Below are 14963 nucleotides of genomic sequence, written 5' to 3'. Positions count from 1 at the left end.
TGGATACCCAGTCTGGTAGAGTGTCTGACACACAGCAGCTTTGCAGTAAATACCTGGTGGTGGAATGGATTGAGCATCCAGGCAAGGGGTGATGGGCTTTTCAGATCAGGAAACATTGGATGAAATCGATCAATTGATAGTGGTTTCTGAGGTCTCCCTTTATGGAATTTTGATCTGGGAGTGGTAGAAGATAATTTGAAGGGGGAAGTCAGGAAAATATTATTAAATGCTTGCTCTTTTTAGAGTTTAATGATTCCCCACCAGGCCTGTAGAGAAATCAACGTTTTTCAGAGTTTGAGCTGATTTGCCACGTTGCTCTTGTCCTTGTCTCGCAGGTGTTTTAAGATGTGTGGCTTCTCCCGTGCGTGTCGTTTGTGTCGTTTGTGTCACTCTCAGTATTGCTCTGAAGGCTTTGGAGCAGCCTCCACCTTAGCACTGCAAGCAGTGTTTATGTGCAGTCTGAGTTGTGCATGTGATGTCTTTAGGAGCATGGACATTGCTCAGTTATTAAAGATTAGGGCTGCTTTCAGGGGCTTTTAGGCATTAGCAGATAAGCACAATAAGACCGGAGTTTACTGTAATTCTTGTTTAATTAAATTTTCAGGTAAATTTAGGGTTTGCTAGAAAATCCTATTGGTTTCAAACTGTTTTCTAAATGTGTGAATTCCTTCTGGACCCACCATATGTGTTGGGGATGTTTTCCCAGACACCCATTCTTTGGGGAATGTAAAATTGTAAAGCATCCTGCGAAGATGTTGGAAATCATCTGGTCTCCAGCTGCTAGGAAGGAGGACACTGAGGTCGGGAAGGGATCAGATCTGCCCAGTTGATCTGGCCGGGCAGTGAGGGGCAGGGCCTGGGTTGGTGCCATGGCCTCTTCCTCCTGGGACAGCCATCTTGTCTTGTGGCACTGCGTCTCAGGGTGTGCCTGCCCAGGGGAGGGGGGTGGGTGCCACAGGACTGACCCTGAGGGGAATCCTGTAAACCAGGCTTTCCTGTGGGGGTCAGTACAAGCCCGTTTTGAGATCTGTGGGTCACAATGGGATAGGGGGTGCCTATCGGGCAAGATTGTGGTTTTGTTCGTAATTGAACGTAGTGTTCTACGGGGCATTTTGGAGTTTTACTATTTAAAATGTCACTCATTCCCCCTCCACTGCACATCCTGGAGTAATGTACTGTATGATATGTGTCATAACCTGGCTTTCCTTATGAGTCTTAGAAATTACAGAGACATTCCCCATCTTTTGCTCCTTTTTAGAGGTGTAAGAAAAAGTATTTTTCATGAACCTGATTTTTCTGAGGCACCGGTATATTCTGGTGTATTTTGCTGTGCATGAGGCAGCCTAGGAAGGGGCCAACCTTCCTCAGCTCTCAAGGCCTTCGGATTGGGGGTCCCCACGTTATGTTCCCTAAAACTGCTAATGAGATGACTGGCTTTTTAAGTAGAGAGAAACCATTCCAAAGAAATTCTTAGAGGCTCAGCCGGGCATGATGACTCACGCCTGTAATCCCAGCACTTTGGGAGGCCGAGGCGGGTGGATCACGAGGTCAATAGATCGAGACCTTCCTGGCAAACATGGTGATGAAATCCTGTCTCTACTAAAAAAAAAAAAAAATTACAAAAATTAGCTGGGTGTAGTGGTGTGCGCCTGTAGTCCCAGCTACTCAGGAGGCTGAGGCAGGGGAATTGTTTGAACTTAGGAGGCGGAGGTTGCAGTGAGCCGACATCACGCCACTGCACTCCAGCCTGGGTGACAGAGCGAGACTCTGCCTCAAACAACAACAACAACAAGAAGAAATTCTTAGAGGCTGATATTTGGGAACATATCAGAGCCAAGTGTAATGATGGTTTTGTTTAAAAGCGTCTGAGACCGTGGCGAAGTGATTTTTTCCTACACAAAGCTGGTGCTTACTTGGTTGCCGTGAGATTTGCGTGGATCTCACATGGTGGTTTTGTTTGCCAGGCTCTTCTGTGGACAATCTGGGGGCTTCATTGAGCCGCATGGGTCTGGGAGGCAGCTGCGTCCTTTCCTCTGGTAAAAAGCGCCAGGCAGGTGTGAGCTGCTGTGAGGCGCCTCCCAAGGAACCCCAGTTCCCAGGGACCTTAGTCACATCTATGCTGGGGAGGCAGGAGACTCAAGTTCTAACCCCGGTTCTGCCGCAGTCATTCTTTATCCTCTTCCCCATTTTATTTCTGTCTAGTTGAGAGGCTGACGAGATCCTAGGCTACCTCATGGGCTTTTGCAAAGAAGAAGTGAAATAGTAGATATGAAAACACTCGGAAAATTAAGAGTGCAGTGGAGAGGACAGGTGCTAGGTTAGACTGGCCACGTGGGGGTCCCAGGCCCCTCTCTTAACTGCCTCCTTTATGGGTAGCACGTGCGCAGTGCCCAACCTACAGTCATGGGTAATTACTGCTGATAAAATCTGATACCTTCATAATTAACTTATGAGGACATTGAATTGTTGAAATATTGAACAGGCTTTCTTTGCTTTTCAATCTTCCTGGAGGAAAATCTCAATGAAGATAATGTGTTCTACTCCTTCTACTCCGAGATATGTCTTCTAGAGAAGTGATTTAAGGCGTGAGATGAGATGGTGTTTACGGTTTTCATGTAGTTTATGTTATGAGAGTGCTTTCCTCACTTATAGTCTGAAGCCTTTGCTTAAAAAGAATTGCCCCATTCTGTTAATGAAGTTAGCCTGTGATCAGCAGAGGCGGCTAGGAGCAGTTTCTCTGTGGGTGTCGGAGGTTTATATTGTTCATTCCCTCCCTAGCTTCCAGATCCCTAGGTTTCCCTGCAATATGTTTCCAGGAAATTCGGTGTGGCATAGGGATTCGTGTTCGTATAGCTTCCTGAGAGGCAGGAATATTTGAAGTCCTTGCCCACCTACTTTGCCCTTATGGGAAGAGATCTCCCTGCCATTGGCTTGGAAGACTCTTGGGGAATGCAGGCAGCAGTAACAATCGTGGCAATCAGAGGTGGATTGGCGATGTGGTGTTCTCGTGGGAAGAATGATTTCACTGTTGGTCAGTGTTACAGAAAATATCTTGGCATATTTTTAGATATTACGGATTGGAATAATTCTAAAGTTTGAACTTTTTTTTTTTTTAATAGTCAGCAAGCTCAGGGGAGATGTCTAAAAAGTTGTCAGATGGAACTTTTAAAGACTCCAAGGCTGAAACAGAGGTAAACTTTAAAAAATAACTTTAAGAGATGTCAACTTGTAGCTGTGTTGAAACAGTAAATGCTGTGTGCTCCCCTGGTCCACTGAGGCATGGAAGGAGCACATGGTCATGGCCTATCTGTAATAGGTCCATTTTATTTCGTTGTAAAAGTAATGAGTTAAATGCTTTACCTCCTGGTAAAATAGATGGGGGTATGTATTCTCTGATTTTCTGTGGGGCACTCCTGGGTTTACTTATGCCTTTATATGACTAGTGTGATGTGTGGTGTAATAGGGTTGTCATTTTGGGGAGAAGGGGGAAGTGGCACTCAGGATGAGTCTGGAAGAGGCATAAGTCACCAGGCAGATGGGGCCAGTGGGAGAGACCCCTCCAGCTTCTGGTTGGCCTGTTCAGGACTCCACGATGCGTTTCCTGGGGCTCGCCACGGTCTCCACATGGGCCATCTTGTGGAGGTTACACTCATCCCAAGCAGCAGGGGCCACTGAGAGGTTGAAGCCAACTTTTGTAGTCCAATTCACATTTCAGGAAGTATTCATGAGGCTGCAGGGGAGCTGGGTTAGGCATCGACTAGAGGCTGGGGGGCTAGTTAGAGGAGAGAGGTGGTAAGACTGGAACTGTGCCAGTGGAGGGAGGAATAGGATGTGCTGTTTCCTTTGGTTAGTGTTCTGTTTAAATACGTATAAATTTTTACCTTCAGAGTTGCTTACAAGTGCATTTAAGTAATTAAGTATATAGCAACAGAAGTGGAGTCCTCATAAGCACAACTGATAAGACGGTGCTTCTCAAAGTGTGGTGAGCAGATTGTTGACCTTTTTAGGGCTGCACAAAATGATGGAATTCTAAATATAGTGTGAAAAGGCTTTTGGCCTACGTGTAATTCGCACTCTCAGGTCTTAAGTCCTTAGTGATACTGAGTTTTAAAGCATATGGGCACTATTGCTGGATTTCATACTTGTTCTTCCTCAAGCAGAGCTTGAAAAGTAAACCTGCTTATGATATTGCTGTGTAATGCATCAATTAATTTCTTTTCATTCTTTTTTCTTTAAGACTGAGATTTCCACTAGAGCATCCAAGTCATTGACAACAAAAACATCAAAACGGCGATCCAAAAATTCAGTGGAAGGTACTGCAAAACTTATATATGTAGCTGAAAATATGGATATTAGTTTTTTTTTTTTTTTGTCTTAATCCCAGTGTCTAGTAGGAAAGAACTCCTGTGGCTGGAAAACAGACTTGCTGTATCTGGGAATGAATAGCGTGTGGAAATAATGAAGATTTGTGGTTGTTACATACACATGCCTGTGTGCACAAGTGTGTGAGCTGATGACATCAGGGCAGAGTAGCCCCTTTTTGCTGGAGATCTGTGTTGAAATGTAAAAGTTGTGATCAAATTTTCATTTTCCAGAAATACTTAGCCATCTTCATTTCAGTAGTTGTGTCCTTTGCGTTGGCAGCCTACATTTAATCCTCGTGCAGGTTGGACGTAGAGCATGTAGGCAGATAATGTTTATGTGTTTAAAAACCGCAGAAATTATGATTGGAAGTCATGCTAAAAGTCGAACATGCAGGCCTGGCCTATGGTTTGCCGAAGGATAGTACCTCACAATCCTGTCTAACACAAGAGTGTCAGGCAAATGCAGGGAGGCCCTGTTGGAGGCCACTGGCGTTGGAGGCTTATTTTTCATTGAAGTATGAAGTTACTTTGAATGAGCAGTGCTTGTTTCTGAAAAATCATCCTTTTCCTAAATTGTATAAGTTACAGAAGGGTGGCAAGATGTAGTAGTGGGAATTTTTCCCTTAGAAAGGAGGCTTAAATGGTAGGTTCCACTTGTGCACACTAATTAGTAATGCGTTTGTGACCAGCTTTGTGCTAGAAGCCTTTGTTGTCTTTTGGTTGAACGCTGTGGGGTGGGTCTCCAGAAGCGCAGTGGCTGGCACAAAGGGTATGGCATTATGGCTACTGTGCGCCCTTAATGGCCCTTCACCCCACACCTTCTCCAGTGTCGTAAAGGCATGCTGATTTTGATGAACGAAAAACAAAAAAGTTGATTATTAATGAAATGGTAATTGTTGTCGTGTGTGAATGTTTTGGGCTTCTCTGACCTGCCTGTTCTTTGGTTTCCCTGGGTTCTTCTTACTTCTGAAGTCTGCATTCTTACTGATTTGCATGCGCATACTGTATGTTAAGGACATCTGCCAGTTTGCCAATTTTTGCATAAGTGTTTCTTTTTCAGTTTGTTTCTACTAATTACATTTGGTTTGGTTTCTGATTTGCCTGGGTGTTAAATTGTTATGTGCTTGAGGCCTCTAATCTTTTTTTTTGGTAATCTGTCCAGAGATTTGAGAGGTGAAGATTTGTGTTTTATCATACTTGTTTTTACTTAATTTCTTATGTTCTGTCTTACTTTACTTCATGGTATAAGGTGAGGCTCTGAATCTATTTTGTCAGAATAATTCATCAGTAATTCCAGGATCACTTCTTAATTGAATGCTTCTCTCCTGCTCTGTGATGCCTTTTGTAGTCTGGGTTATGGGCTTTTTTGTGTGTGGTGTTTTTTACTTCCACTGTTTTGTTTTTACTATTAGTTTCCTATCACTGTTCTTTTCAGAAAAGTTTTAAGCCATCTTCTTTGCTTATTCTTCTGGATGAATTTTAAAAGCACTTCATGACTCAAGAATTCCACTCTTGCAAAATAAACAAACGTCTCAGAATTTAATTGGATTTGTGTTAAATATATGCGTTCATTAGTTTAGGAAGATTAGACACCTCTAACTTCAGCTTCATGAAGGTGTTCCCCTCTTCCGAGAACACGTTGCATGTGCTTGGATATGTCTGTTGGTCACAGTGGTTGCTCACTGGTTTATTATATTTTATTTATTTTATTTTATTTATTTATTTTGAGACGGAGTCTCACTCTGTCACCAGGCTGGAGTGCAATGGCACAATCTTGGCTCACTGCAGCCTCTGCCTCCCGGGTTCAATCGATTCTCCTGCCTCAGCCTCCCGAGTAGCTGGGATTACAGGTGTATGCCACCACGCCCAGCTAATTTTTTGTATTTTTCATAGAGACAGGGTTTCACCATGTTGGCCAGGCTGGTCTTGAACTCCTGACCTGAAGTGATCCGCCCACCTCAGCCTCCCAAAGTGCTGGGATTACAGCCCTAAGCCACTCCGTGCTTGGCCTGTTGTTGCCTCTTAATCCAGTAGTTCTTTTGTTGATTCTTTTGGCCTTCCTAAGCAGACAGTTGTATCATCTGCCCTTCTTTTCTAATCGCTTGCGATATGTGCATCTGTGTTTACAGGTGAGCTTGTGCTCTAGGGGTCTTTTGTATGATCTTAAGAGATTTTATTACCAGACATTTATGGGCTTTTTGACACTGAGATTCCCTGAGCTGTCAACAGCTCAGTGGACTCTTGTCTTCCTCTCCTGCTAGCTGGGCACTGACTTCCCTGTGGGTCCCCCAGCAAAGCTGGCACTCTGCCTGAACATTCTGCCTTGCTTAAGTAGGTTCACGTTTGGGCAAACGCCCAGTACCCAGAGGTGTGTGAGACACTGGTGTACCCAGAGGTGTGTGAGACACTGGTGTACCCAGAGGTGTGTGAGACACTGGAGTACCCAGAGGTGTGTGAGACACTGGTGTACCCAGAGGTGTGTGAGACACTGGAGCCCTGTGTTCTGCTCAAGGGGATGAATGAGCCTTTACTCCAGGGTGTGAGGGTATCACATTGGTAAACATACTTAGACTCTTAAAGTCATTCTGGAATCCCTGCAGAATCCAGAAAGCATTCTGCCCAAGAATATTATAATTTTTGCTTATTTCTAAGTAGTGCATACAGAGCTGATCACTTTGCCTTAATGAGTACATTTTAATTTCATTTGTTTGTGAACTGTTTTACATTACATTACAGATTAAGTTTAATATATATTTTCATTGTGCTATTTTATGTCAGGAAGAAGGGACCCTAAAACCAGTGAAAATAGTCTTTCCCCTGAAAAAGAACATAACTCTTCCTACTGTAAAGCTAAGAAGGAACATAGCATGAAACAGCTCGGTAAGCTCAGTGAACCACAGTGGAGGCTGTGAGTGAATGATGACAGTTGAAACCTTTACTGCCTGGTCCTTTGCTTCTACTTGGTCATTGAACATGTGGAAGTCTGCGGGGGTGGTTGGCATAGGTGTGGCCCTCCTTGACCTGGGGCCTGAGCTCTAGAACACTGCCTTCTGGCCGGAGTGGAGAGGGGGCAGAGGGACATGTTGGCCCCATGCAGCGCTGCCCCTGGCCAGGTGAGGATTTCCTACCCTGAGTCAATCACAGGCTTCAATTGTCCATTTGAGTTTTCTTTCAATGATTCTGCAGACATTTATGATAATAAAGAGAACACAGGGGTACATATGTGCATGTTAGTTTGTGATGAATCTTCAAGGAAAATGAAGCCAAGAGGAGCAGGGATGAGGGGCGGGAGCAGGGAAGGCCTCTCCGAGGGAGGACATCTGGACAGAGAGCTGACTTGGGTGAAGGAGGACATGCAGGTGTGTGAGTGGTGAGGCGGGTGGAGAGAGGAACAGCGATAGGGTAAAGGACTGGGCCAGGAAGCAGGGCCCGGAGCTGCTGGTCCCAGAGCTGCTGGTCCCGGTCCATAGCAGTTGTGTGGTTTACAGTGAGTGCACACAGAAGTTCTTGAAGAGTTTTAAGCAGCACAGAGGCAAGATTTGACTTAGGTTTTAGAACTCCTTCTTTTAAAACTGTGGCATGGCAGGAGTAAAGGCTGCAGAGCAGTGAGGAGGGGCCGTGGCATCTGGATGAGAGGAGGTGAGGGTTGGGACCAGAGTGCCAGCGCTGAGAGCGGGTTGGGTTTACTGTGCTGATGGGTGGGGCGCCACTTGTTTCAATGGAAAGGAATCAAAGATGAGATTCATTCTGGGGGGGTCTGGGCTCCTAGGGGGTGGCCTGGCCTTTATTGACATGGAAGGTTCTGGGAGACGCTGGTTGGTGGAATGGGTGGCAGTGTTAGGAATTCTGTGTTGGACAACAAATTTGAGATGGCTGTGGACCAACCAAGTAGAAACATCTAGTAGACAGCTGGATGTATTGACTTGGAGATCAGGAGAGAGCTGGAGAAACCGAAGGGAAAAACAAAAAAATGGAGAGTTCTAGCATACAAGTGGTGTTTACAGACATGGACCTTTGTGCAGTAATGGGTCCAGGGGCGTGTGTAGGTAGGAAAGGGCGTGGTGAGCTCTGGAGCCTGCTGTGGTCCCCCAGGTCAGAAGAGGAGGAGGAGGAGGAGGACGAGGAGCAGGAAGAGGAGGAGGAGGAGGAAGAGGAGGAGGAGGACAAGGAGCAGGAAGAGGAGGAGGAGGAGGAAGAGGAGGAGGAGGAGGAAGAGGAGGAGGAGGAGGAAGGAGGAGGAGGAGGAGGAGGAGGAGGAGGAGGACGAGGAGCAGGAGGAGGAGGAGGAGGAGGAAGAGGAGGAGGAGGAGGAAGAGGAGGAGGAGGAGGAAGAGGAGGAGGAGGAGGAAGAGGAGGAGGAGGAAGAGGAGGAGGAGGAGGAGAGGAGGAGGAGGAGGAGGAGGAGGAGGAGGAGGAGGAGGAAGAGGAGGGAGGAGGAGGAGAGGAGAGAGGAGGAGGAGGAAGAGGAGGAGGAGGAGGAAGAGGAGGAGGAGGAGGAGGACGAGGAGGAGGAAGAGTAGGAGGAGGAGGAGGAAGAGGAGGAGGAAGAGGAGGAGGAGGAGGAGGAGGACAAGGAGCAGGAAGAGGAGGAGGAGGAGGAAGAGGAGGAGGAGGAGGAGGGAGGATCATCCTTGCAAAGGAAACAGAAGGCCAACAAGTTGGAAGAAAACTTGGAGAGGAAGAAAGTGTTAGGGAAGGAGAAGGGGTTTCTTGTCAAGCTCTAATGAGGGGAGTCATGTGGAGGCTGAGAATTGACCATTTAGTTGACAAGACAGTTTGCTGGTGACCTTGGTGTAACCCTTATAAATCCCAACTAAAACAATCAAACACAAAATCTTTTATAATATTTTAATCTGTTGCTAACTATTTTATGTCAGGAAGGAAGGAGGATAATATTTCAGCTAAAATTTTAGACTCCGTAGTGTCTGGAATAAATAATGAGCCAAATCAGGAAACGACAACTTCAGAAATAGGTAAGAAAAATATATTCTTTAGTTTAAATTCCTCATCACTTTATTGTGAATGGTTTTATCTCAATGTAGTTATACATTGTTAAAAAATTATTCTAACTACTTTCATGTTCATGAGACTTTTTCTGATATACTGAAGATGGGACATAACTTGAGGTTTTATTTGCTTTAATATGCTAAGTTATATGATAACTTTATTAACTCAGCTTTAAGTTAATTATATGGCTTTCTATACATAGATTATTTTTACACTTCAGTCAAAATGCTTTCTTAATCTTGCTGTTGGGATCTCACAGTGGTGTGGGTGATGACACAGAGAAACGGTTTTTATTTCTTCGTGCTGCTCTGCTTTATTCTACTCAGAAAATGCTGGTAGTAGAGGTGTTTAAAGTGCTTGTTAGGCATTGGGAAGCTGGCCTGTCACAGCCAATCACATTCAGGCCAGCGTGTGGTGGCCGTGCCCAGCCCTCACCCTGCTGCCTCAGAGGGGATGGTCCTTGGTTCAGTATCAGTAATTACCGTCATCTGTGACTTCAGACGGAATTCTTCAGAAATATTAGAATTCTCCAGTGGCACTTTAGGAAAAAATAGTGGGAAGACTTTAGGGGAAGAGGAAATTTTTGCTGGCCGAACTTGCCTTATATCTGTCTGACTTTTACAAATTCTGAAGTGTAGCTGGAATACCGATGAGCACATCCTTCTTTCTCCGTGTGCGTTCCCCTCCGAGCTAGCATTTCCAGGAGTGGGTGTGCTTGGTACAGCTGCAATGTGAAAGATGACCTGTGGTTATTTTATTCCAAGTGGGGTGACTATATGGGAGTTGCCTGGGTCTTCAGTAGCATGGGATGGTGGAGTAAACGGTGACCGAGCTGGAGCAGGGTGTTTCCACTGAAGAGAGCCCCTGCCACGCGGGCATGCGTGTTACCGTTCAGCCACATCTTTGTGATGTATGTTTCCTTTTTGTGGCAGCTTTCCTTATCCCTAGGAGTCTGTGGGGAAACACCCAGGCACACTGCAATCCTGCACTGCAGGAGAGGGCAGCAGGCAGTGGCAAAAGGCTGAGGGGTGGACTCCTGGTAGCCCCCACTCGGCTAGCTAGGACCCCATCTCTGAGGCCACAGGGGCGACTCCCCACCTCCTGCTTACCCACCTCATGGCCTTGAGCCAGCCACATGAGTGGGTTCTCTGAGCCACAGTTTCCTCGTCATAAATGGGCATAAAGATACCTGCCTTGAAGGTGAATGAGGTGTGCATAAAGTGGTGGCTCGTCCCAGGTATGCCATGGTCTAACCCGCTTTATCACGGATCACCTCAGCTGAACTGCCAGCCCCGAATCAGGGCGAGACAGCGCTCATCCTGAGACGGGCAATGAATTTAGAACAAATTGAAAGCATTCTCCAGACAGGTAGTGACGACTTTATAGGTAATATCGACAAGTGTGAAGATAACACAAGCCTAGGCAGTAAGAAGCACAAACTGCAAACGTGATTTCTGGGTTGAGCTTTTTGCAGAGATTGGGATGGAACCTGATGCCACCTGCCAGGGAGCAGAGTCTCCCGCTGTCCTGGGGTGGTGGTGTGGGGGTGGGTGGTGGTGCAGGGGATTGGGAACAGCGGCCAGGAGCAGAGCCTGGGCTCTGGAGAGACTCCCGCTCCCTCCTCTTTCTCCTCCCCCGACCCTTGCCCTGCTCCCCTGGGGTCCTGCCACAACAGGGGCCTGGGGGTCTCTGTCCTCACAGTTGCAGGTGTTATCTTGCACTGGCCATGGTTTAACATTTGGAATTCAGAGTTTGTTGGCAGTTGTTACAGTTCCTTAATTTCTTCATTGGAGGTGAACCCTGGTGCACTGCCATTGGGTCTGATTAACAAGCCGGTCCTCACACTACCTTTCCTTCTTAGTGTTTCAAGGAAAAGTTCATGTTGTCAAAGCTGGCCTTTGCTGCACTGACTGACCCGGCCCTTGTGAGCCCTGTGCCCGTAGCCTGGGTCATCATCAGAGAATTTGTGTGTTTTATTGTTATTTTGGTTTTTTGGGTGGATTAAAGAGTTCAACAAGGAATTTATCCATTTCTTTTTCAAAACATGAACAAATTTCTTCCTGTACTCCAGTCGTTAGGCAAGCTGTAAGGCATGCTTTGTTCACTTTACAATTGTGTGACGGTTCCAAGTTTTTCTGGAACATTAAGCCATGTCTTTATTTTGCTTAGTTTCCCTCATTTCATTTTTGCTTACTTGTCTGTTTTTATTGTGAAAAATATGGAAAAGTAGAAAGAATAGTACAACTAATGCCCATATACCTTTCACCCAGATTCACTAGTTCTAACATTTTTGCCATTTTGCTTAGTGTACAGTTATGCATGTGTGTGTATATATATATATTTTTTTTTGGGACAGAGTCTCACTCTGTTGCCCAGGCTGGGGTACAGTGGCGTGATCTCAGCTCACTGCAAGCTCCATTTCCCAAGTTCAAGTGATTCTTCTGCTTCAGCCTCCTGAGTAGCTGGGACTACAGGTGTGTGCCACCATACCTGGCTTCTTATGTGTATTTTTGAGACAGGGCTTTGCTCTGTCACTCAGCCTGGAGTGCAGTGGTATGATTATAGCTCACTGCAGTCTTGAACTCCTGGGCTCAAGTGATCCTCCCATCTCAGCCTCTTGACTGGCTGGGACTACAGGCATGTGTGACCATGCCAAGCTAATTTTTTTTTTTTTTTTTTTTTTTGTAGAGAGGGCATCTCACTTTGTTGCCTAGGCTGGTTTGAACTCCTGGGCTCAAGTGATCCTCAAAGGATCACTTTCACCTCAAACTCCCAAAGTGCTGGGATTACAGGCATAAGCCACCATACCCAGCATCTAGTTACATATTTTAATGAACTGTTTCAAAGTATGTTAAAAAACATCCTAGCACTTTATCGCTACATACTTCGACATGCAGCTTTATAAAAAGTACATTTTCCTATATAGCCAGAAAAGTATTGTCTAACTGAACTCAGTTATTGCTTCCTAATAGCACCTAAAACCCAAGCCATATTCTGATTGTCCCAGAAATGTTTTTCTATTCTTTTTCTTTTTTTTTTTTTTTTTAAACACTGACCATTTGATCACATTTAACTTAGTGTAGCTAAATTTTGCACAGAACACTGGCAGAATGATGGACCTCCTTCAGTTGTATTTGTGGGCCGTAATGCTTAGTTTCAGTTAATAGTGACTGATAGGGACCGGCCCCTCCCAGCCGGGCACAGTGCTCCTGGCTTTATGCACAAGATCTCATTTGACTCAGGATGGCTGCGTGAGGTGGGGCAAACTGTGACTCAGGAAGGCTGAGGGACCTGACCAAAGCATAGCCCGTGGAGAGAGGAAGTGCCAGTGTTCCACCCTAGGGCATCTTGAGCCAGGGCTTACATTCTCACCTACAAGATTCATTGGTTACCAGGTAGCTCCAGACAACAGATTGTGTTTATGCGGTGACTCTTTTTTAAATTTTTATTTTGCCAATTCATAGTCATTTTTATTTTATTTCTTTTTTGAGATGGAGGCTCACTCTGTTGCAAGGTTGAAATGCAGTGGCGCAATCTTGGCTCACTGCAACCTCCGCCTCCCGGGTTCAAGGGATTCTCATGTCTCAGTCTCCTGAGTAGCTGGGATTGCAGGTGTGTGCCACTAGGTCCAGCTAATTTTTGTGTTTTCAGTAGAGATGGGATTTCACCATGTTGGCCAGGCTGGTCTCGAACTCCTGACCTCAGGTGATCCACCTGTCTGGGCCTCCCAAAGTGCTGGGATTACAGGTGTGAGCCACCGCTCCTGGCCATCATTTTCATTTTATAAGTGCATTATTTATTTGTTTAAAACTATTATTTGACAAATTGGCTAGTCTCTTCTCTGTGATTAAGAATTGATTCTAGGCCGGGCGCGGTGGCTCAAGCCTGTAATCCCAGCACTTTGGGAGGCCGAGACGGGCGGATCGCGAGGTCAGGAGATCGAGACCATCCTGGCTAACACCGTGAAACCCCGTCTCTACTAAAAAATACAAAAAACTAGCCGGGCGAGGTGGCGGGCGCCTGTAGTCCCATCTGCTAGGGAGGCTGAGGCAGGAGAATGGCGTGAACCCGGGAGGCGGAGCTTGCAGTGAGCTGAGATCTGGCCACTGCACTCCAGCCCGGGCGACAGAGCGAGACTCCGTCTCAAAAAAAAAAAAAAAAAAAAAAAAAAAATAATTGATTCTACAGTGTGGTATCATTAGTGAGCGTATGGTCTGTTTTCATGTTCTTTCTCTCGGTGTGAACTTGGGGTTTAGTAAAGCTTACATAAGAATACCACTAGAACTTTGAAAAGGTAAAATTGTGAAAGTGTCATTGGTCTCTGAATTACAGAATGAAGATAATGCATTTATAATTTGCTTATTGTGATGGTGGGTATGGTAGAATATGGAAAATATTTGACACTTTGAAATCAAGTACACAACTTAAAATTATTAGAGTGTTTTCTTCTGAAGTTGATCATCTACAACTGCCAAGCTTATGTTTATTTTTAGATTTTTTTTTTGTTAAGAACTTAATATTTCATGTTTATTCTCTGGTTAGCCTGTATAAAATATAAATAACTATTTGAACCGGACTAAGTCAGCATCATTTTCACAGATTAATAAAAATGTCTTTGCAAAATTATATGTCATCTATTTTATGTAGTTGTATTACATTATAAATAAAACAGTTATATGGTAGTTAATGTCAGGTTGATTCTGATGTAAGCTGTTTTGAATAGTTTTAAGAATTATTAGATTGGGTTTCAGGAAAGGGAACATTTTTCCAATTTAATTTTTGTCTCCCAGTTTCTTTTTGGAGCGGTAGGTCCTTTGACTGTGGGCTAGTTTTCCAGCTCTGGGTCCTGCTGTAATGTAGAACCTATTCTTCTGGCCCCTCATCTGGGCCGCCTATCTTTTTTTTTTTTTTTTTGAGACAGAGTCTGGCTCTGTCATCGGGCTGGAGTGCAGTGGTGCCATCTCGGCTCACTGCAACCCCTGCTTCCCGGGTCCAAGAGATTCTCCTGCCTCAGCCTCCCAAGTAGCTGGAACTACAGGGGCATGCCACCACACCCGGCTAATTTTTGTATTTTTAGTAGAGATGGGGTTTCACCATGTTGGCCAGGATGGTTTCGCTCTCTTGACCTCGTGATCCGCCCGCCTCAGCCTCCCAAAGTGCTGGGATTACAGGTGTGAGCCACCATACCGGCCTCCTACCCTTTTTTTTTTTTTTTTTTTTTCCCCAGATGGGATCTCACTCTTAAACACAGGCTGGAGAGCAGTGGCACAATCATGGCTCACTGCAGCCTCGACCTCCTGGGCTCACGCGATTCTCCTGCCTCAGTCTCCTGGGTAGCTGGGACTATAGGCACCTGCCACCACGCCTAGCTAATTTTTGTAGAGATGAGGTTTCGTCAGGTTGCCCAGGCTTGTGCCTGCCTTGGCCTCCCAAAGTGTTGGGACTACAGGCATGAGCCACTGCACTTGGCCTCTTTTTTTTTTTTTTTCAAGATAGGGTCTTACTGTTTTCCCTGGACTGGAGTACAGTGGTGTGATCATAGCTTACTGCAGCCTCGAATTCCTGGACTCAAGTGATCCTCCCATCTCAGCC

General features: G+C 45.5%; 1 protein-coding gene across 5 annotated transcripts in view; it reads left to right on the top strand.

The window, feature by feature from the left end:
* The window catches only part of TRAF3IP1 (TRAF3 interacting protein 1), an 81365-nt gene that overhangs the window by 9175 nt on the left and 57227 nt on the right, over positions 1–14963 (top strand). For 2 of the 5 annotated variants that reach the window (XM_050750478.1, XM_050750479.1), the window contains exons 6-9: positions 3120–3191; positions 4238–4313; positions 7143–7244; positions 9242–9337. In XM_050750478.1, coding sequence (XP_050606435.1) covers positions 3120–3191; positions 4238–4313; positions 7143–7244; positions 9242–9337 — 346 coding nt within the window. The remainder of the gene's footprint in view (positions 1–3119; positions 3192–4237; positions 4314–7142; positions 7245–9241; positions 9338–14963) is intronic. The other 3 variants (XM_050750481.1, XM_050750480.1, XM_050750482.1) reach the window with 2 other exon arrangements.

The sequence above is a fragment of the Macaca thibetana genome, chromosome 12, assembly GCF_024542745.1.
Source record: "Macaca thibetana thibetana isolate TM-01 chromosome 12, ASM2454274v1, whole genome shotgun sequence".
NCBI lineage: Eukaryota > Metazoa > Chordata > Mammalia > Primates > Cercopithecidae > Macaca > Macaca thibetana.
This window is presented reverse-complemented; position numbering and strand designations above follow the sequence as displayed.